This window comes from Protopterus annectens, chromosome 2.part0 (assembly GCF_019279795.1).
Source record: "Protopterus annectens isolate FY-2018-M chromosome 2.part0, PAN1.0, whole genome shotgun sequence".
Lineage (NCBI taxonomy): Eukaryota > Metazoa > Chordata > Ceratodontiformes > Protopteridae > Protopterus > Protopterus annectens.
Window position 1 is genome coordinate 123824682 of NC_056728.1, and position 24821 is coordinate 123849502.

General features: G+C 37.9%; 1 protein-coding gene across 1 annotated transcript in view; it reads left to right on the forward strand.

Moving 5' to 3' along the window:
* Nucleotides 1-24821, forward strand: part of LOC122792709 (cubilin-like) — a 3134001-nt gene that overhangs the window by 2405028 nt on the left and 704152 nt on the right. Inside the window, exon 54 of the mRNA XM_044060295.1 lies at nucleotides 9236-9423. Within this exon, the coding sequence (XP_043916230.1) occupies nucleotides 9236-9423 (188 nt within the window). The remainder of the gene's footprint in view (nucleotides 1-9235; nucleotides 9424-24821) is intronic.

The window sequence follows — 24821 nt, forward strand, 5'->3', positions numbered from 1 at the left end:
GTAGGAAGAGTAAACTTACTTATTAAAATAAACCTGTATCCAGTGTTCTAAATAATTGTAACATATATGCAAAAAATTTGATGCATTCTTGTATATTCATGTATACTGTACAATCAATGCTAACACCAGCTCTGAGCAGGCAAAAGAATTAGGTAGTTTCAAATGTCCAGTTTTCTAAATATTGTTACTAATTAGAAAAATAGCAATATGTACCATTATAATAGACAGTTTATAGTATTGCAAGTCTACATATGTATGTCTATTAAGTAGATTATACTTTTAATTTAAATTAGTCTGTTTCTAGCAGTTTCAGATAACATATTATCTCTTTTACCTGTTTTTAACCATTTGTTCTTTTTATCTGCCCCTCAGGATGTATATTAATCATATTTATGCTATTCTAAAGCACTCACTCACTCACAATATGATTTACCATGTGCATTGTCCCTTCTTCTGACCTCCTTAATTTGTTGCACTTTCTCCATTTGTAGAAAGAGCCCAGCTCCTTTCCACAGCTCATTTGTATCTCCAGCAGTCATTGTACTATTAATGTTGTGCACTTGTCTACTCCAAACATCTTGCCTTTAGTGCAAATTAGTGGGTCTTCAAATAAATTTGAACACTTCCTCTGGGTTACAGAATGACTGTACAGTTCCCTGTATGAAGATTTTATTGTTACTGGGTACAGCAGTCGCCATTTTATACCTTTGCTGCAACATTCCCTTATAACAGGTTGCATGACATTACAATTGGCTCTTGTCTCAAATGAGTAGTCATGGTCTACACGCACTGTATCCTCTCCCACTTTCAACTTGTTTACCTGGCGTCAATAGTTTCTTTAGGAGGATCTGTGTCAGTATAAGTGTCTGCAGCTGAACAATCACAGGCCATGGCCCATGTATTTCTTCCACAATTAGCCTCCATGCTGTGCGATGAGCCCTTTCAATTTTGATCTCACCCTCATGAACGCCAGTCTATTTTGCCAGCAGACTACCATCATTTTTACACAATTCCTTCCATCTTAGTTCTCGAGAAAGCTCAGATTTAGAAACTTGAATGCAAGTGAGAGGAAAGCTCATAAACATTTACAGTCTGATAATACTATTGTCATCAAACCAGCTGATAAAGGTGGTCCCGTGGTCGTAATGGACTGGGACTATTATTTTAGTTCTATGAGTTTAGTTCTAAGAGTCTCATGTTGAACAATTAGAATGTATATAAGAGAGACAGCCTGACTGATGTTGATCAAATGGTCTTAAGGGTGCGTAATATGCTCTATGACTGTTAGTTAAGTGGAGTCATTGATCTAGATTTATTTAATTATTTTGTTATAGATTCCCCTATGATTCCTGTCATACAAGTTCTCCCCAAGAGTCTTAAGGATCCATTACACCTGCCCTTCAGACCCATTGTTTTGGGGTGTAATTGGTGTACAGAACTTCTTTCCATATACATAGAAAAGCATCTTGTACCTGTTTTTGGATAGAAACCAGTACATTTTGAAGGACTCTAAGCAATTTTTGATTGATCTGTACAAGTTTATGAAAGATGGAAAGGGAATGTATATGATTTATTATTGGTTACCTTGGATGTTTGTTCCTTGTTTACAGTCATATCCAACATGATTAGAATTGAAATGCTTAAAAATATTACTGAGTTACAGCTCCTATGAACACAAATTTGTTGATTTGATGTGCCTTTTGATGTAGATAGTTCTTGAGAACAATGTTTTTCTATTTGACCATGAAGTGTTTTTGCAGAAAGATGGGGTAGCCATGGGAACATCTAATGCAAACAGCTATGCAAACATAGTGATGGCTGTATGGGAAGAGGAAACCTTTTTGAAGTCCCAGAGGTGGTGACAGGTGGTCTTTTATAGATGCTTTGTCGATGACCTCTTCCTACTGTATCATTACTTGATTTCCTGAATACCAGTACTTCCTTTATTGGGTTCAGTATGAAAAAGTGTCATGAGATTGACTTTTTAGATGTCAAAATTTATTGTAAACCAGATGGGTCTTTAAGTACCATGGTATGTAGGATGGAATGGTATAGGAACACTTTATTACATAGAGCAAGCATGCACCTGAAACACATCCTTAAGAATATAGTGAAGGGGCAAGGCATGAAAATGTCAAGGCTGAATGCTGAAGATGATAGATTTATGGCTGAGCTTAATGAACTAAGGATGAGATTTGAGGAGAGAGGGTATAGTGGTTATGAAGTTGACACTTCACTTAGCAAAGCAGTTGTTCTCAGACCCACTGAGGCTAAGCTCTGTTTTTCTGAGCTTAGTGATCACCCTGATGTTACTATAGATTGTAAGAAGGACGTAGTTTTTATTCCAATATTCTTCACTAGTAATGTTAGCTCAGTTACAGAAGTGATACAAAAAATACTGGCCGGTTTTAGTTAGTAAGCCAGATATAAAAGATATAGTAGGGGAAAGACTGTATTTTTCTTTTAAAAACAAGAAATATCTCAAATGATTATTGTACTATCCAGGGAGCAGAATACACAGTTTACCTCTTGAAAGCACTTCTTCAACAGTCCCATGTCTTAAATGTAATTTTTGTATGTACATTGATTCTTCGGGACCTTTTAAGCACCTTAATACTGGGAGAGTGCTCACCTTTAGGATCGAAGCCAACTGTGATTCATTTAATGTAGTTTACTTAGCCTCTTACACCAATATTCATCTTTCTATGTGGGGAAGACCAACAGGCGGGTCAGGAACAGGATAAGGGAACATATAGATATATATATATATATATATATATATATATATATATATATATATATATATATACATTATATATGACATTAGGACTGGCAACGCTACTAATGCCCTGGCTAAGCATGTAGCTGGTAATGATCTAAGACACACTTTTAAGTTTTTGGTTATGGTAAAGATTGTAGTGAATAAACGTGGAGGGGATATCAGGAACTTAACTGAAGTATCGGAAACAAGAGGGATCATTAGACTAAGGGCAGATGCGGACAGGGGTCTGAATGATAAGATTCCATTGAAACCCCTACTCAAAGGTAAATCTTTTTGAACATGCCTTATGTATGTTTTTTATATATGTTTTTCATATATACATGTTCATGCTTTATCACAAGCATCTGTTTGAATTTATTTAGCACTATTATGCATGTTTTCTTTTACTGTTTTTTTCTCATGCTATTTTATTATGCTGCATTTTTTATGCTATTTTATTATGCTGTGCCTTTAAATCAGTAGGCTGGTTTTCTTATAGTTCTTTTAAGGTTTAATTTGTTGCTAGGATGTTGATATGTTCTTTTATGTGACTGGCTACAACATTATTTGTTTCTCTTTTTAAAACTGAACAATTTTTTATTTGGTTTTAAGGTATATTTGACTACTGCGAAAGTGCTTACATATTATTAAATTTCCAGATTTTAACTCTACTTGAAGCTTGTTTTTTGACTGCCACTTTGTTTTGGTTCACTCTTATGTGTTTTTCGATTTACTTCTGTTTTTTTGAGTGAACCATTTATCCTCTTTGCCTTGACTGTTGTATATTTAAAACAATAAAATAATGACTTAATTGGTCGAGATTTTATTGTTTTAGCAAGTATTTATATCTTTATCAAGCCTCCAATTTCTGATTTCTCTCAAGGGTTGCTTATTACAAATCAGTTCCCTTTCCTTTAGTGGTGTTCCTCAGGAGAACTGTTGAGTAATGTGCCATTATACTGGAAGTCCCTCCAACCAAGATCTATATAGGAGCAAGGTTCAGTTTTTATGCAGCATGTTACTGTCATAATTGTGATTGGGCTACATCACACACAGGTACTGTAGGGATTGTGCACAGTGTTCATGAGCATGGAGCTAGGGACAATAGTAGATAATAACACTTTAAACTTTGGAATAATACATAAAGAAAAAAAACAATATTTCATAAAATCCTTTTGGCATTACAATATTTAAACTAGTACCTTAGCCACCCAGATTATATTCAATTAATTATTTGCAAAACAACATATACAGGAAACAGATACAAACCCACCAATCAACTGTTGCATACCTAAATAACATTTTCTGGCTAATTAATTCAGCCTAAACTTTTACTGTTTAAATATGACTTTCCTGTGTGTAAGTTAAGTCAATTATTATCCTATCTTAAGATAAACTGAATACTAACACACAGGCATTAATAAATAACTTTATAAAGATATTGTACTATTTAATGTATATAGCTGTGTATAAATATAAAAATGCATCCTATAAGCTCTTTGTATACATTTATAAATAGTGTCAGTGGCACAACAGGTAGCACACTCACCTTTAGTGCAGAAGGCTGCCGGTTCTATTTCCACACCATGTAAATCGATTGCTGACAGTGCAAAGCACCATAAGGGGAATTCTGGACTCCTCAGTGTGTTATCCTTCAGATAAGATGTTAAACCGAGGTTTTATCTGCTTGAGTAGGTGGCAGATCAGTTAGATGTAGAAGATCCCATGGCAGTTATCAGAAAGAGTAGGGCTCCTTTATTTATATGCAAATATAACTCTTATTTACAGAATATTTACCTATTTACAAATATTTACATATGTGCAAATGTATAAAATATACAAATATGTTTAAATATATTAGTAATTTCCTTTACAATCATGCTACATTTTCATCCCTATTAGACCCCCCCACTCCTTTTTCCATAACCATCTGATTTCATCCATTTACAAACTGTTCTTTTTTCTGGGTTTAATCTAGAACCCCATATACTGTGTGTATTCTGCCAAAGGATTTTAAGATAGTTGGCTCAGATTTAATGAACAGTTAGTGCAGATTTGGTTTTCCAGGTAGTGGCCTGGCCAGCAGTAGTCTACTTTGTGTAAAGGCGGTTAGAAATTTTGGCAGTAGAAGGTATCATTGTTCCCTCTTGGGAAACGTGTGTGTGTGTGTGTGTGTGTGTGTGTGTGTGTGTGTGTGTGTGTGTGTGTGTGTGTAAAGTAATTATTTTTGTCTTTGCAGCAGTTTTTGTAAAGTATACTTGAAGACCAGTGGTTATAGCGCTACCCTAACTTTGTTCAGTATGGTGCTTAAATGGGTAGATAATATTGAGGGCAGTGGTGTTTATTTAGCATAATCAACCTTATATATACAGCACATTGGTGTAAAACACATTGTGACATTCATTTTGTGATGCTAAGTAGCTCAACATCCAATGCTTCAGCGACCTGTTAAGTTGCCATAATAGAATGCACCTAAATAGTTCATCTTATCCTTTCCCTATACATATGGACATTGCTGAATCAAAATTCAAACAAATAGTTTACAACAGAAAATTACTCTGGGTCTGACTTAGCAACTGTTTTATCTTCATGTATTTTGTATCCTGAAAAGACTTGAAATTGTCTCAAAATGTTTCACAACACCAAAATATCTTTTTTTTCTGGATTTATCAAATACAAAATAATATCATCTGCAAGTAAAGCTAATTTTGCTTGACTACTATAACACTTGTATCCTTGAATGTGCGAGTCTGTAAAGGGATATGAGGTTTCTTTGCCAGTGGCTCTAAATATGCAGCAAATAACAAAGGAGAAAAAGAATGCCCCTGCCTAACTCCTCTTTTCAAATACAGCTTGCCAGAGAGGACATATACTATTTTTCTTGACAACTGAATTGTGGTAGAACAGCATTTTCAGATGTTCGTGTCAATGTGTATACCAACGTTGCATTATATCTCAATGTAATTCCTTTGTTGTGACAACACTAATAGTATTATAGGCTCAAATAATTAGAAAGAAAGTTCTTTGATTCGGTAGCAGTCTCAGCTCCAAAAACATGGGGAATGAATGTAGCTTATTATCGGGAGAGTACATGTGCTCACTGTCCCAGTCTCCAGAGAAATCTTTCCAGTAACAGTTTACAACTCCTTGGTCAAGTTGTCTAATCAGATAGTTTTCTTTAGAAAGAAATATATTTGTGAACTTGAGGCATATGACTGATATGAGCCAGATCAGAATTATAATACATATCTCCAGTCTCAGAAATAACACATTTACTAAGTGGTTGCCCACTACAGCAATTAGTATAATTTTAAGATTTCTTACAATGAAGTTTCATTTGGGTGGATACTTTCAAAGTGTTTTTTTTTTTCCTATGGGTTAAGCAACCCAACAGCTGAAGACCACCTAAGAATAGAAGCACAGTGTATTAAATTGTGACCACCAGTCCCACTCATTCTGGTAAATCTGTAATGTGTGTTTCATTTCAGATTTTTATCTAAGTAAAATTATTTCAGATGAATTTGGACAGGCACACCATTTAATATATCCCTACTTATGCTGTACTGCATAGTTTTAGATAAATTTGTATATAAATTATATTTTTCAGTGTCATCTTTCATCTAATCGTGTATGCAACCACAAAACCTCATTCTGCTGTTTTTAAACTAATGCAATTAACAGATGACAGAGGCAAGAAAGAAATGTCAAAAATTACATGGTATCATTGCACCTGTTTCTTGCTGTCACCGTGGAAATGCTGTTTAAGCAGCTCTAATTTGGCTTCCAGAGAGCAAACAAGTAGCATATGCATTTTTCATTTAGTTTTTCCAAGATTAGTAAAATATTTCAAATCAAGGTATAAATAAATCATACAGTTTTTTAGAAAACATTTCTTTGCAGAATATTCATGTTTTCTCATAGAGCGATCACAGCTTGGAGACATAGTAATTATATAATGTTTTAAACAAATCTGCTGTGAAATGGAAGAATATCAAATGTTTTAATAAGGGTTATACTGTGCAAAAATTAAAATGGACTAGACATACTCAAAAGAAATCCAAAGTAAAAAATTAATTTGTCAAATTATTGGAACTATACAACTGCAGTTATGTAACTGTGCACAAAATAATACTAATGCTTCTTAAATATTTTGAATGTTTCAGAAGAATAAATAATTAATAGTGTTACTTCAGAATTAAAGTCTGTCAAATTACTTGCATGTCAGAAACTGCAACTTTTGGGATTGCAGTCCACAGTGCAATTCATGTGGAACTGTTAATGGCTAACATCACTAACTAGAACATTTTCTTTGCTTATGCAGAATTTTCCCAGACAGCAATACTATCAAACTGCAACAAATCATGAAGCAGGCTGTATTCCAGCAGTCATAACTCTGCCTTCTTAAGTAATCAAAGAAAAAGCACTGTTGTTGATTACAATACCCAGTATGTGAGTACTTTCCAGAATCTGCAGGATGCTTGTCCATTCCTGTAGATCATACGAGTTGCTGGAAATTAAACAGCTATTAAGGCACAAGCCAGCAAGTTTCCGTAAACTGTAAACATCAGAAAGGTCAGCTGCGCTTAGAATATTACAAGACTGCATAAACTGATACTGGTGCAGCGCAAAAGATATGCAGCTTGTGTGTTGATTAAATAACAGTGCTGAACAGTAACAAAATCAGAAGGACTAACAGTTATTATTTGTACTTCTCCGATAGACAGCTGTGAGGATCTCTACTAGAAGTGGTTCTAGTACAAGTGCTTCATTCCCAAGTGCTTGAAAACCACTGTTTTGAAGCCTGGGGCTCGAGTGCCTTATAGCTTGTGTAGGCACCCATTTGCTCTTGAGCTGGAACATGCAGTTGACACATCTTAACCAAACATATTATTTGAGTTTGAGTGAGGTAAGTGCAGCATGGGGATGAAGTTGGGAGTGTGGGAATCTAGTTTAGGGCATTGATCAAGAAGGGGATCTAGGGTTAGGGCGTGGAACAGAGTTGAGGGCTAAAGAGTTGGAGGGGTCATTGATCAAGAAGGGGATCTAGGGTTAGGGCATGGAACAGAGTTTTACGGCTAAAGAGTGGGAGGGGTGTGAAGAGAATTTTAGGTTTGTGGAGCCGGATGGAAGTTTTAGAGTTAGGGTGTGAAAAGTGACTTTAGGATTAGGGAGGGGGAAGTAGAGTTTTGGGATAAAGGAGCAAGGGCTCAGGTTAGGAACTGAATGGGTGTTATAGCATTAGACTTAAGACCCTGGTAGGGCTGTACGGTTTTATAGGGTTGCTTGTTGAGAACCCTAAGTAGTTATGGGAAATTGGGCTAGTGGGAGTTAGAGCACTTGCTTTTTCAAGCAAATGGCAGCAAGCAAGTATGTCATTAGCAACTAGCACTCAGGAAGCTATAGTCGACCCAGTAGAAACAGCTGCTTTGTGGGGATTGGTATACCTCTCCAGTTTACTTCATTGTGAAAAACATTCCTCATTTTGAGCATTAAAATGTTCATGTTCATTGTTGTTTCACACTAAAAGGGTCTGTTTCACATTCATCATTAAGAATTTTTTTCTGCAATATCTATGGTAAATAATGCTAAATCATATTAATTCATCAAAAGAAATGTTGTATACAGGGAGAAACAGTTATTAACCATGCTGTAAGCTTTCTATGTAAAGCTGGTAGTAAGTGTCTCACATTCTGCCTGTTTGCAACACATTGTGGGAGGTAGTATTCCACATTTTGGAGGCAGAAAGCTGAAAGCTATGGAGGAAGAGTGTTCAACAATATTATACCATACTATTTACTCAGCTTAAAAGTTGTAGCCACTTTGTTCTTATACTGCAGACAACTGCATAAAGCTTGCAATCAATAGTTGTGCCTTTTCTCAAAGCTTTTCATTAGAAATATGTTTATACTTCATAGATGCTGTATCTGACAGCAGAGCATGGAGTCCTGTCAAAAGCTATGGTAAGACTTGTGAGTAATACAAACCTATGATGTCTCTTGGTCACGTTCCGTAATGAGTATATAATTTAGCGAAAACAGAGCAATGCTTTGCATTATGTCATAGTTCATTCCCAACGAGCACAGTCACAGAAAATTAAAAAATAAATAAATAAATAAACTTCTAGTGGTGTGCACAGTGACAAGGTGAGAAGTAACTATACCACAGAAATCCTGAGCAACCATATGCTAACCTCACTGAATGAAATGGTTGAATGTTACTAGATTTGTGGCGATATGCAAAATTAGAGAATTTTACAGAATGGCTGTTTACCTTGTTTCTTTTAGGCATTTTTTTCAGCAAGCAGTTCATTATTATATTTTGTTTTGGAGCAAGCATGTCCTCAAATTTCATATTTAGAACTAAATGTATTTCTTTCTATCCACTAGAAGAAATACTTTTTCAGAGAGTTGTGCTTTTAATTATGATAGATACATATATTACAAATTATACTAACTAAACCCTTACCTTTTACAGGCTGTGGAGGAATCCTCCATGCAGATAGTGGGACTATCAAATCACCAAACTGGCCTCAGAACTTCCCATCAAACATTGAATGTGTCTGGAAGATCATAGCTGATGAAGGCAGCCATCTAGATATGACTTTCGATAACAACTTTAATATCCCAGACAACAGTGGTCACTGTCAAAGCAGTTATGTTAAGGTCAGTTGAAATTAATGAGTAAATATTTTGCTTCTTATGACTTCAGAGGTTTTTGCAAATCTTAGTGAGAGTCTCACTAAAGAAAGGGAAGCCAAGACTCATTGGAAAACCACATAAGCTGTAGCAAATGCACTCAGTACAATGTTCACATCCACACTTTTAATGCCTGGCTCTGTGTCACAGAAGGATGGAGCCCTGACTATGACCAAGGCGACTGGGGTTTGATTAATGTCTCTGGCATTAGAACAGCTAGGCAGGGACATAAAGGAAGGACTGTGGCCTGCTCACCTCTCCTGGGGGAAGTGAGAGTTGCAAGTGCTTGGAAAGCAAACAAAGAAGTGTGATGCCCCTTGGTGGAGACCAGGGGAACTCATTCCATTGCTTCAGGATTGCTGATGAGGCTGCTTGCTGGCAGTGTCTCTTGTAGAATTGAGGGATGACCAGCATGATCCTTCACATGCTTATCTGGTCATATGCAAGATAGGGTCATAACCAAAAATGTGGGAACCACCCATGATGGCTGTCTTACTCTCCAGGATTACTCTTGCTTCTTTGATGGGGAACAAGTGAGACAATTTTTCAAAGGGTGCTGGTGAATAACAGAGAGTGGGGGCAAAAAGTGCAAAAAATATATAAATATATGCACTTTTCATGGGCATTACAACATTATTATTTTAAAGAAATAATGGTTATTCCATATAGTATATGTGCTAATAAATATGATGTTATTTAATTATTTTTTATATTGTATGGCATGGGAGAAGTAAAAATTACACTTGAGTTAGTTATATTATGACTAGAATGGGGTTTAGTTCCAGTATGGCTTTACTGCAGCAAATTTAAGAACAATTCAGCAAATCACTAGTTTTTACATAGATACATACTTATTAGTGGTGGATAAAGCCAACTAATATATTTATTTACATGGCTAACATTCTTATATGCTTTACGTACAAGTAAAGGAATACATATTGTGCCTTAAGACAGAAAAATGGATAGCCATGAAGATGGGAGAGGAAGGCATGTGGGAGTGGAATGTACTGGGAGAGTAAAAGAGAAATGAATGGTTAAAGTATAACATTAGTGGCTAACTGAACAGTTCACTGGTTTATAAGTCATGAGTGATACTACTAGTAGGGACATACAAATATTCAAGCTGGTGTCATACTTTTGTTTTTGAACATGTTTGGTCTTTGTTTAATACAAAAAAATGCTTTATCAAATATTTGAATTTAGTTGGTGATGATTCAAACCTTATGTGCTCACGTAGTTTGCTTTAAATATTTGGTAGGCAGTGTTAGCACAGAGAATTACAGCTACGAGCTACCTGTAGTCCAGAGATTGATTCTGTCAGCCCTGGTTTGCCTGTTTTGTGATTTTGAGCAAATGACTTAAGCAAGAACTTGAGCTAGGCTCCTCAATGGTCCAAGTCCAAAGACTTCATGTTTAGTAACTACCTGTGAGAAAATAACATTCAATTAGAGTTTGTCCTTTGTGGGGCCTTTATTAAGTAGGCATTTTTAAACTTAAGGCAATGCAAAAAATGCCTAATAAACACCAAATACCTCTGCAGGAATACTCAATACAGGCTTGAATCCAAATAAAAATGCTGAGGTAAGGCTCCAGAATCCAAACAAATAAATAAACCAGTCTTTAGAGGTAATAAAAAGCAGTTCCGTCTTTAATGTAACACAAGCGCTTTCACACAATGCTTCATCAGGTGTATGAATAACATAATCAACCACACCTCTTTAAATATCTTAATCTTACCACATGACTTAAGAATCTAATCAATTTAAAGTTATATACTATTATAAAATATAAGTCGGATAATAAATGTGTGGAAGTGTGTTAACATCAACTGGTATAACAGAAAATACATTTTATAATATATATGAAAAATTTTTAAAACTCATATTTAATAAAACATTTGAAAACATCCTAAAAATATATGTCATAAAGGTATATATATGGGTCTACCTGACAACGTCGACAGCTCAGAACGCCGACACCGAGAACACCGACGCCAGAAGATCGACAATTGAGAAGACCGACGGATGAAAACACCGACGCTGAGAACACCGACATGGGAAAAGGCTGTGTAAGTATGCGGTAGTGACGGACGTTAGGGTGCGAGTAAGGTAAGTGTGCGATATTGACGGTCTGTAGGGATAGGGGTGGGTTAAGTGAGTTAGGGTTAGGGCGCGGGTTAGGTAAGTGTGCGGTAGTGATAGTCTTTGGGTTAGGGGCGGGTTAAGTGAGTTAGGGTTAGGGCGCGGGTTAGGTAAGTGTGCGGTAGTGATAATCTTTGGGTTAGGTGGTTAAGTGAGTTAGGTTAGCCGGTGGTTAGGTAAGTGTGTGATAGTGACGGACCTTAGGGTTAGGGTTTGGGTTAAGGTTGTAGATAGTTGTGTATGTGAGGTTTAGTGTGGGTTTGTAAGGATTTTGGTGTGCTTGTGTTGTGTGTGTGCTTTTTGGACAGGGGATTTGTTTTGTTTGTTGATTGTCATTATTATGGTGTGTTGGGCATGTGAGGTTTTGTGTTTGTGAACTGTCGGTTATGTGGTGTCAGTGATTTCGTTGTCGGGCATGTGAGGTTTCGTGTTTGTGAACTGTCGGTTATGTGCTGTCGGTAAACTGGTTGTCGATGTTGTGGCTTGTCGACCTTGTGAACTGTCGGTTATGTGGTGTCGGTAAACTGGTTGTCGATGTTGTGGCTTGTCGACCTTGTCAGGTAGACCCATATATATATATATATATATATATATATATATATATATATATATATATATATATCTATATATATATATATATACATGATAATGCAATATAAAATCTGTAAAAACTATATTAGAATAAAGCCCTGCATTCATATTACCTACATAATCCTCTTCTTCTTAAAATGGGCTTAATGGGCATGCTATCATTAAGTCCATGGCCATAATTAGCCCTCAACATGACTATCCATTTGGCCTCTACCTCTTCAGTTCTGTCCTTAACATCCCCACATCTCAGACTCTCAAAGGTTCTGGAAACTATCATAAATTTGAACCTGTGCTGCTCTCCCTCTTTGGAGACATGTTTAGAAAGGGCATTACATTCAGACCTCTTACCTATATGATATATATGCTCTCTAATAGAGATAGTGTTAGTGTTGCTAGCTCAAGTGGAACAAAACCATGTGGTAACTGTAATCAGTGTCAGTTTATTAATGAGGATTTATATTTTAGACATCCAGACACTGGTAGAGTTTTTGATATTAGGGTCAGTGGTATATGTGTGACCACACATGTGGTATATCTCACTACCTGCTGTTTATGTAATTGTTTTTATGTAGGTAAGACAGATCGTAGTCTAAGGGAAAGAATTAGAGAGCATATATATCATATAGGTAAGAGGTCTGAATGTAATGCCCTTTCTAAACATGTCTCCAAAGAGGGAGAGCAGCACATGTTCAAATTTATGATAGTTTCCAGAACCTTTGAGAGTCTGAGATGTGGGGATGTTAGGGACAGAACTGAAGAGGTAGAGGCCAAATGGATAGTCATGTTGAGGGCTAATTATGGCCATGGACTTAATGATAGCATGCCCATTAAGCCCATTTTAAGAAGAAGAGGATTACATAGGTAATATGAATGCAGGGCTTTATTCTAATATAGTTGTTACAGATTTTATATTGCATTATCATGTGTATATATATATATATATATATATATATATATATATATATATATATATATATATATATATACCTTTATGACATATATTTTTAGGATGTTTTCAAATGTTTTATTAAATATGAGTTTTAAAAATTTTTCATATATATTATATAATGTATTTTCTGTTATACCAGTTGATGTTAACACACTTCCACACATTTATTATCCGACTTATATTTTATAATAGTATATAACTTTAAATTGATTAGATTCTTAAGTCATGTGGTAAGATTAAGATATTTAAAGAGGTGTGGTTGATTATGTTATTCATACACCTGATGAAGCATTGTGTGAAAGCGCTTGTGTTACATTAAAGATGGAACTGCTTTTTATTACCTCTGAAGACTGGTTTATTTATTTGTTTGGATTCTGCAGCCTTACCTCAGCATTTTTAAACTTAAGTTGTGTGGTGGATTTTCTTCCTGTGAAGTTAGTTGCTGCTTTTATGACCAACTAAGAGGTAGCAACAAGACGAGTTTTTTTTTTTTTTTTTTCTTTTGATCCGCGGTGGTGGTGCTGCGGTAGTGTTGTCGCCTCATAGAAAGACGCTGTCCGGTTCGATTCTCAGCTAGGGTTTTGAAGGTTGTGCATCAGGGCTGGTAACTTGGCACATAAAAATCAACTACCAATCATTAGCGGACCGGAGTTCCACTGTGGCGACCCCTAACCGGAAAAAGCCGAAAGACACAGCAACCAGTTTAACCAGTGAAAAGAGATGCAGTGATATTTACTTATACTTTTTTCTTTTCTTTTTTCAAATTTTGCTGCTCTGTTACAGTACATTTCTTGCTTGTGGTTGAAATGAAAGGTACTGTAGAAATGAGGAATGAATTATTATGCCTTCTGTTGTACTAGCAATTAAAAGTCTTCAGAGTTAATAGTGCTTTGGTGGAATTTTTTTAGGTCAAAGTCCAGTAGTATTTTTTGAATTTTATAATGATGTCTTTTACTAAATTAAAGTTATCTTTGAAAGTAATCAATAGTGATATAATTTAATGACTTTTCATATAAATATATAGAGAGATCTATACCTATCTATCTATCTATCTATCTATCTATCTATCTATCTATCTATCTATCTGTATATCTCTCTATATATCTATGGGTCTACTTTCTTTCATTGTATCTCATTTCACTGAATTTCAATTCACCCTGACCAAATCGCTGAAAACTCAAATTACTGAAAACTCATTTTACTGAATCTCATTTCACTGAAGTGAAGTTAGTATATTTGGCACTGTGTAGAGTACTGTAAGGCGAGTAAAAGGTATATGCCTTTTTCACCACTGTAGTGCGATCCTTGACATGTATGGGCAGTCTATTCCAGAGTATGGGGAGTCTCTGGGTCAGGAAACTATCCCTCCATGTTTTGTTCATTGTGATGACAAGGTTTAGATCCCTGGAGCGTGTTGCTTTGAGGGATTGGGATTTCTTTAAGTGGAGCATGTCCAACAGCTCAGGGTTTGACATGGCCTTGTATGTTAAGCAGAGATCTCCTCTGAGTAGATGATATGCTACAGAGTATAGCTGGAGGTTTTTAGACGGTCAGCATATGGCATCTGCTTTAGGCCTGTGATTCGTTTAGTGAGGTATTTCTGTGGCCTTTCCAGCTGTTGCAGATGTCTTGTGAGGTACATACCAAACGGGGCATTATACTCTATAATGGTTCTAATGAGGGATGAGTACAGTGGGACAATGACCTCCTTTTTTCTGGATGAAAAGCCCTTAGTGATGAGGTGTGCCACATAGAAGGATTTTTTGACTGTTGTGGCGATGTGGTTATTGAAAGTGAGACCACTGTCCACCTGTGTCCCTAAGTCTCTCATCACACTTTCAATGTTTAGTGTCCTGCCACCTATGTGGTAATTCATGGGTACATGTTTTTTTTCCAAAGGGGATAACTATACATTTCTTGGCATTAAGCTTGAGCCCATGGCTCTGGCACCAGGTATCTGTTTCTGTAAGGCCCTTTTGTAGAATATCCACATCATTTGGGGATTCAATAATGGCTCCTAGTTTGCAGTCATCTGCAAACTTTGTTAGCCAGAGTCCCTTAGTGTTGGCCTGTACTTCAGAGAAGTAGATGCCAACCAAGAGTAGTCCCAGGACTGAAACCTGAGGTACTCCACTTGTCACTTGTCTGGAGCTGGATTTGGAGTCGGCTACTTTTACAGTCTGGGTTCTGTCAGTAAGCCAGTTGGCAACCCGTCGAGTTACGTAGGAACTTATGCCCAGCTTAATAAGTTTATCTATGATTCCAGAGTGGAGGATGGTGTTGAAGGCCTTGGTGAGGTCCAGATAGGCTGTGTGGACCACCTTACCCTCATCCACAGCTCTGGAGACTGATTCGAAGAAGTCAATCAGATTCAGGAGACAAGATCGGCCCTTCACAAACCCAAACTTGGTGGGGTCCAGTGTTTGAAGGTTGCCAATGTCTTTGTTTATAAGTTCCATGATAATGCGTTCCATGCCCTTGCAGATCAGGCTTGTCAGACTGATGGGATTGTAGTTCCCGGGATCTAAGGCGGATCCTCCCTTGTGGAGCAGGATAACTGTAGCTGTGCGCCACTCAGTGGGCACGAAGCCTGAGGTGAGGCTATGATTAAACATGACACTTAGGTGAGGTGCCATTTCATTTTGTAGTTCATGTAGTACACAGCCTGGGATGTCATCTGGTCCCATGGATGCTGTATTCTTAGCTTTGGAGAGTGCGGTTCTACCTGTGTGGCCGTGATTATCAGAATTTGGCAATGTTTTGGTATTGAGATGGACCATTTAGGGGGTGAGAGGGGGGGTGAAGTTGGCACTAAATTGATCTGCCAGGATATTGGCAATATCCTTGGGATCAGTATATTTAATGCCATTCTGTATTAGCTCAGAGGAGATCTGAGCATTGCCATTTAGATTCTTGACATAACTATAGAATTCCTTGTGGTTGTCTTTGGAATCTTTGGCAATTTTATTTTTGTAACTAGCTTATGAGGATTTTATGAGGGATCTCAGCTTCTTACTGAGGCTGGTGAGGGAGTTTTTTGCATCCTGGGATTTTCCTCTTTTCTGCAACAGTTTCTTCCTTCTGTTGTATAGTTTGTTTATAGCAGGGGACCACCAGATTGGCTTCCTTTTTTTGGAGAAGAGCATCTTGGTTCTATTTGGAATGGCACAATTCATGCATGAGTGGATGTGCTCATACAGTGCCTTAGTGTAGGATTCTGCAGTCGAACTTCCAGAGCCCATCTGCGTGGGTGTTCTGAAGTTTGTCACTTCTGACTTCAGTAGCAAGAAGTTGGCTTTGAAGAAGTTTTTTTAAGGAGATTTCCTTACTGGGGGTGGGGGTGGGATGTGGATGAGGTTTCCTTACTGGGGGGTGGGGGTGGGATGTGGATGTCAAAGGTGATTTTCTTATGGTCATTCCTGACCAATGAGGAGGTGACCACTGGTGTGGAGCATCTATCTCCCATGTTGGTAATGACCAGGTCTAGGATATTGGAGCCCCTGGTGGGGCAATGGATTAGTTGATCCAGGGCATTGGAATTTATGAATTCTAAAAACCGTTGAGAAAAGGAGTTGGTACCCGAGTAGTTTTCACAATTAATGGCAGGGTCATTGAAATCACCCAGTATTAGGGTGTTTGGTTGTATCTTAACATTTTCCAGTATGTTTAGAAAGGTGTAGTGAGAATCTTGGGGCATGGTGGGGGATCTGTAGCAAGCTATAATTTGGATTGCAGTCTTACCTAGTGTTAGTTGCACCTGGAGAATTTCAGATGCATTGTGTTGGGCAACTAACCTGGAGGTGTGAATATCCTTGGTGAATCTGGACACTCCTCCACCTTTAGTGTTTCGGTCTTGGTTTTTTGGCCAAAAAGTGTGGTAAGAATTGTAGCCTGGTATTGCAGGAGCCTTGAACCAGGTCTCAGTTACTGCACAGATATCGATGTTCTCCATTTTTAGGAGTGCCTCTAGAGAGTGCATTTTGAGGTTTAGACTTCTAGCATTGAGTAGCATTACCTTCAGATTATGCATCCTTATATCTGTTACGGTGGTGGTTTTATCCTTTGAACCTTGCCTAAAAAAGGCACTATAGGGGTGGCAAGAGCTATAGCCAGTAACCTGAATCCCAGGGGTGACAGGTGCAGACCATCTCTGGCAAAGCATTGTGGTTTGTCGATCATGTTTTCCCAGGCAGACAAATACTGGATCCCATTTGAATGACACCAGAAGCTTAGCCAATTGTTGAAGTCAATCATTTTGTCCCTATACTGTGATATCATTCTGGATGAAGGCAGGATGCTACTCAGGGCTAGGGTCATACCTGCCTGGGTCACATGATCCAATAGCTCTTCCATGTCTCTTTTCATGTAGTCCAGGGAGGTACGTCTCAAGTCATTCACTCCAGCATGGACAATGACAGAGTCGTATTTGTACTTGTTGTGGAGTGACTTGAATGCATGCTTTATGTGGCGGATCCTGACACCCAACAGGCAGTTGATTGTAATTTTCCCCTTGTTCAGCCTGGTGAGTCAGACATCAGTGTGCCTGACTATAGAGTCACCTATGACTAAATTGTTGGGTACATTGTCTTGCCTTAGGGGCTGTTGTTGGGTGGCACACTGGTGTTGTGAGCTATGTGTCACTTTGGTTGTGACTGGTGTTTGTTTGCTTTTCGGCATTGGAGGTCCTTGTTGCTTGGGCAGGTTAATGTTAAGGGCCTCTGCATATGTGGGTTTAGTGTTGCTATGTGTGGGTGTTGATGGTGTGGGTTTTGAAGGGCTATGAGCTGCTTGAGGTGTAATGCAGGTGTTAACCTTCTCCTCTTGACTGTCTAGCACAATCTTGGCCGGAGGGAGCTTTGCTTCCAGTTTGGCTATGTAAGTGCATCTCCCGCAGGTTGTAGTGTTGGGTGGTAGGAGGAGAGGATTGTCTGTGTACATGAGGCAGTTGCCACACTGCCCCAGTATGCCCAGATTCACCAGGTGGACAGGAGAAATCATCAGAAGCTGACCCTTGGACATGCCTGTTTAGGTGCTTTTTTGTAAAGTTTAAGAGCTGTTTTTCCTTACCTTTGCAAGGTACTTTACAATTATAGACTGTTTAGTGCCTATGATTAATTTCTCCATATTGACAAGGAGAGCTGAGTGCTTGAATCAGTTTCAGGCTTCCTAGTGCTTTCTTGTAAAGTTTAAGAGCTGTTTTTCCTTACCTTTGCAAGGTACTTTGCAATTATAGGCTGTTTAGTGCCTATGATTAATTTCTCCTTATTGAGAAGGAGAGCTGAGTGCTTGAATCAGTTTCAGGCTTCCTAGTGCTTTCCAGTAGGTTCTAGAGCAAGTGCTAGTCACAGGGGTTCAGATTTTCATGCTACTTCTGAGAAACCAGCTAGTTCTAAGGGAAAATTTGAAGAGCAGACTTTCTGGCACCTGGAATAATTTAACTGTAGCCTCACAGTGCTGCACGATGTGAAAAATGTGCAAACACATGCGTTTTTAAGCCAGAAAGTTGAAAGGGATAGAAATCAGCCCAAAAAGACTAATAAAATTACAATTTCAGAGCTGGAAACCACTCCCCTAGCGTTAGATAGGCAGTACAATGCTCACCAGTCCCAGTGGGAAGCAGTAGGACTTCCCTCTACCACAGCAAGGTCTGGATAGCTCTGAGCACAGAAAATAAAGTCCTGAGACAAGCAAAGCCTGGGATATGGACTGGCTAGAAAAGGTGGGAAACGAGCAAACAAGATAGTCGTTTTTTTTGTTGTTGAAACAGGCTAAACAATGCAATAATACAGTAAATAAACACAGAAAAGGCTAACACACTTGAGTGTGTAGTCCTAAACAGTAAATGCAATTAAAACTCTACAAAATTAGCAATTTAAAACTTTTTAAATGAAGCAAGGCAAGTGCACAACTGAAAAACTATTTAAGAGGCAGTAACACAGCAGAATAAGTAACTAGTCTACATATACAGAGAAGTCTGTATATACAGAAAAGCAGCTAAAACACACAAACACTTCAGACGCAGTGCAACCTAGAGCACTTGAGTTGTAGCAATATTAAGGCAATTACAGTTATAATAAATGCTCTAAAATATACTCTATATTTCCAAAATGTTTGAGAAGCACAGCCAGTGCAGTACTGTCATTTATTTCCATACTGATATATGTTCATCATATTGATCACTGCTGCAGTAGTCTTAGCTATACAGACCACCCTGGTATAGCACCTACAGCTACTCTTGACCAGGGGTTAGCCACATCCTCTGCTGATTTTGGGGTCTCCTCAGAAGGCTAGGGAAAGCCGTTCGGTCCTGGGAGATGGAACAGGTACGGTTTCCCTTTTGTGTCAGAATGCTTTCCCCATCCCTGAGGACACAACTGCTACCAATAGTAACACTGTTGGACACATTTTCCTGTCAAAAAGAAACAGAAAACCAAGCATGTATCTACTCCTCAAACTTCTTGAATACGGTTAGTTTACTGGGTCTGGCTCATGGTTTTATTCAGGCTATGGATTCTTCTTCTAAAGCAGTTCCTGGTAAAAAAGAAGGATTTGTCTTTTCCTGAAGAGATTCAAGATTCTGAGTTTAAATAAGAAGTCATAGGGATGGATACAGTTTTTTTCTTCAGATTTCTGATTGAGATTCAAAGGACAGATCAGTCTCTGATTTTCCCTGTTCAGGGTTCACCTTCTCTGAGACTGTTGCCAGAATGTGCAAGTATTTTCAGTGGGAGAACACTGACGTTTCACAGTCACTCAGGAAATGCTAAGAGTTGTTACAGAACGATTTTTCAGAACCTGCACCCATTTCACCTGTTCTGTCTGCTTTAGATGATGTTTGTGTTACTGCCTGCAATTTTTCTGATAGTTATCCAGCTGACCCTAAAAAGGCAGCTAGGATGTATAAAGTTCCTCAGTCTTTTAAATGTTTATAAACTATTTCCAAACCTGATACAGCAGCTATATTTATTTATTTTTATTTTTATTTATTTTACATTTGTTGACCAGGCTAGTCTAACTGGACATATGTCCATTTTCAGTAGAGGCCTGAGGAGAAAAGCTCCGAGACAATAACAAGGACAGAAAAAAAAACATTTATACAAATAATCCGCAAGAAATCGAGATTACAAAAAAATAATTTGTATAGTCCCCAAGAAAAAAATGTTAAATACAAGAATAATTACACGAGTAAACAATTGAATGCCAGTAAAATAATTTTTTTTTTGTAGAGAGCCAAAAAAGAAATAGTTCTTGTTCAGTTTCAGTAAGCATAAAAAATACAAAATAAAAAAAAAATTTATATAAGGAAAAGCAAAAAGATATTTAATATCCATAGAACTTCATATAGCATAGTGGGGAGATACAAAAAAGAGAGCAAGAAGTTTAAACATGCCATATATAGAAGGTAGAGGAGTTTCAGCGGAAAGAAATCCAGTTTGAGAGTTAGAGTAGAAAGAGGAGAAATAAGTATCAGTCAGGCTGAAAGCAGGGGCAAAGCCATTTGGTTTTAATGAAGTTTTTCAACTGATTCTTGAAAAGGTTGGTGGAAGTAAGGGATGTGATCTCATTGGAAGTTTGTTCCAGGAATTGCCAACTGCATTTGAGAATAGGCAGTCTCCAGCTTTGTTAAAGGATTTGGTAGTGGCGACTTGTAGTTTTTTAGCTGATCTTAGGGTAGGAAGGTTTTTATAAGAATTTACTAGGTTACATAGTATGGGAGTGTTTGAAGGATGATGTAAAATCTTGTGAATAAAAATGAGTTGCTGGTAAACTAGTTGGTTTTGTACTTCCAGCCATCCGAGATGTTTAAGGTTTCTGTCAGTAAATGCAAGTGTCAATGGTTTGCAAAGATGTGAGTTTCAAGAGAAGAAATGTTTACTGTTGCTCTTGCTAGGTAAGTGGTGAGTACGGAAGGGGGCACCGGTGACACATTTAGCTATGTTGTTGTAGGTGGTTGCTAGTTTATTTAGATTAGTTTTGGATAGGTTGGTATATATAGGTGAGGCATAGAGTAGGGTAGAAATAAGGTGGGTTTGTGCAATAGAGATCTTTGCTGACGCTGTAAGAAATGGTCTGATTCTGTAGAGGAATCCAAGTTTTCTATTTACTGATTTAATACTAGCGTTAACTATAGCTTTAGTTTATCCCAGTGCTACTGCTGAACATTTAGTTCATTCTAATCCTGTCTGATAAGGATGGGAAAATTATTGATAGTTATGGGGAAAAAAGTGTATACTTCTGTAACTTTGATTTTCAGAATTTTGAATTGTCAGGCTCATACATTAAAGTTTGGTCTGACAAATTGTGAAAGTATGAGGAATGTTTTATCTGCAGTTTATTTGCTTTAAATAACTTAAGTTTTTCTGTTGCCTATGTCACTCCTCATTGTTTGCAGTGCATGTATGAGTCCTTTTTATTCTTCCAGGGCTATGGCCACTGTTACTGTTTTGAATAGGCTAGAATGGCTGCATTCTCACAACCTCCTAGATGATGTTAAAAATGAGATTTTAAATTCACCCTTGGATAGAGATTTAATGTTTGGCTCCTTTGCAGCAGAGGTGATGAAAAATTGTAATGAAAGAGGCAAGCTGAACCCTGAAATCTCTAAGATTTTTGAGCCATCTTTCTCCAAATTGTCCAAGGGATTTTTTTCTTCTCATCCAGTTTTGCCAAAAAAAAAAAAACAAATACGAAGTCTCAACAAAATTCAGGTAAACAGACGTTTTAAAAAGAAATGGCAAGGAGACTCCAAAGAAAAGTCTTGAACCTGAACCTCCCAAAACCAGGAACAGTCCAACACTTATGAATGACTATTCAAGATACCTTGTAACCATCTTCCATCCGGGCCAATTTTTCTTCCAGAAAGTCTGAATCTCCATTTTATTTCTCTTTGGCAATAGATTGTTTCAGACAGATTGGTTCTGAAAATCTTTTATCAGGGTTACAGATGGCAGTGTGAGAAAATTCCTACTTTCCAGTGGGTCATTCCTCATCCTTCAGATGCCTTCGTTTCCACCTCTTCTTCATCACATGCTGTCCCAAGGAATAATAGAAGCAGTTCTTCCTTCCCAGGTGGGGAAGGGTTTTTATTTAAGGATGTTCCTAGTGCCAAAGAAAGAAAATGCTTGGGACCAGTTCTAGATCTTTCTTTCCTAAACCTTTTTGTGGTAGTGCCCAAATTCAAAATAATGTCACTTCACAACATGTTACCTCGTCTTCCTCTTTCAAGTATCCAAGTAACACTAGACTTAAAAGATGATTTTCATCACATCCCTATTCATCCAAACTTCAGATGTTTCTTAAGATTTTATGTGTCTGGATCAAATTATCAGTTCCGTGCCTTACATTTTGGACTATCCATTGCAACAAAAGTGTTGACGTAGTGTCTAACTCCAGTTATAGGTCATTTCAGGCTACAGGGTATGCATTTTTCCAAATTTAGATGACTTGCTTGTCTTTGCAGAGTCTTTTTCAAAGTTTCAGTAATCTCTCTGTCTTGGGTGAGAGATCTCTTACACAAGCACGGATTCCAAGAGGACATTCAAAAGTCTTGACACCTTCACATGGAACTGTATTCCTGGGAAGTCAACTAGACACCTCGGTTTAAAGAGCTTTTCTTCCATAGGAAAAAACATATATTTTTATTTAAATCTTTTTCTAAGGTTTTCCACTTAGACTTTGATCACTATAAGGGAATACCTCAGGATTTTGGGTCTCATGGCAACTATGACTCTCATGATACCCCTGGCAAGACTCCACATGAGAAATATACAGTGGTATTTGAAATCTCTTCGGCCCAACATTAACACCCTTTAGTTTTCAAATCGCAGTACTGGGGTTTGTCATTAGAGAAATCTTTTAGTGAAGAAAAAAGATGTACTTAAATCTAGGTCTCCCCTTCTCCCACCCTGCTCCAAAAGCAGTCAGTCACCACAAATGCTTCAAACTTTGCTTCAGGAGCAGTTTCAGGAGGGATAAAAGTGCAGGCGGTGTGGGACACCAATGACAGACACAAGCACATATATATCAAGGAGATACTTGCCCTGATTAAGTCATTCAACTCTCTGAACCATTCCGTCAGAGCAAACTGTGTGTGGCAGACAAGCTGAGCAGGACCAGGGCAGACCATCATGAATGGAAAGTAGATCGGCGGGGGGGTGGGGGGGTCTTCCATCATTTGATCCATCTATGGGGGATTCCTCAAGTTAGACCTCTTTGCATTGTCTCTGAATAATCAACTGGCAAGATTTTGTTCCAGAACTCCATGCAAGCAGACCAGGAATATTCTTACATTTTCTACCCTTTCCACAAATATCCAGGGTACTTCTGAAAATTTAGAAGGAATTCCCCAATATTATTATGGCATCTGCCTTCTGGCCCAGGTGTTCTCCCTTCTTTTGGAAATGGCCAGGGGTAATTACCACAAGCTTCTCACAGACTGTATCTACTCACACAAGAGCAGGGCTGTTTGATGCACCCCAACATCAATCATCTTCAATTGACTGCCTGAATGATAGGGTCTTACTTCCTTTTAGGTACCTGTTTACCGAGAATGTGCAGCAGGTACAAATGAGGCAAGAAAGCCTGTTACTAGAAAATCATATATTAGCAAATGGAAGAGGTTTTTTGAGTGGTACCAACAACATAACCAGCACTCATTTAGGGCTATTTTTTCTTGGGTTTTACAATATTTGTGTGAGTTTCAATCCTATGGCCTTTCTTATTCCTCTAATAAGGTTCATTTAGCGGCCATTTCATCTTGCCTACCCATGGATCCTCTTCTTTCAAGGCAGTCTCATGTCAAAATATTCTTGAGCTGGAATTTGCATAAGAGACCTCCAAGAAAACTGGTGGCCCCTTCTTGGGATAGTATTTGTTTGTTAGAGAAGCTAACACTTGCTCCATTAGAACTAGCTGATTTGGCTGAGTTGAGGTTCTTGACATGGAACATGGAAAATAGTTTCACTGATTGCTCTGACCTCTGCAAGAAGGGTATCATGAGTTGCAAGCTCTTATGATGAGTCAACCCTGTCTCATTTTCCATAGGGACAGGGGTTCTTTGAGAAATAATCCATCTTTTATGCCTGAAGTATATTCAAGTTTACTTTAAGCCAAACTGTCCATCCCTCTGTTTTTTCCTAAACCTAAAAATGAGGGAGAAAGGATACTCCATACATTAAATGAACATAGGCAACTTGGGTACTGTCTTATACAACTAGTCTTTCAGGTGTTCAGATCAATTCTTCATTTTTTGTGAAGAAGGGACTACCTGTGTCACAAGATACTATTTCCAATTGGGTGTATTATACTCATCATAACAAAACTATTTTAGATAGGGTCAAGGCCCACTTTACTAGGGCCTTGGACTTAATTTATGGCTTTTTGGAAAGGGTTGGATTCTAGAAGTATTCTAGTAGCTGCTTCTTGGTCCTCTCTGCACATTTTTGTAAAGCACTATAAGCTTGTTTCCTTCTTTCCGTCCCTTTTTTAGGTCCATATCAAGCTTTTCTAGGACCCTTCTCTGGGGGCTCCTGGACTCTTCTTCTTCCAACACCCAAACATAGTTAGCTAAAAGGTAACCTACCCATATAGCTAAATCTACTACAGCTGCGATCAATATAAAGAACACAGTACAGTTGTGTAAGCTGGACTTACTATAACAGTAGAAGTTCAAATGATCACTCCCT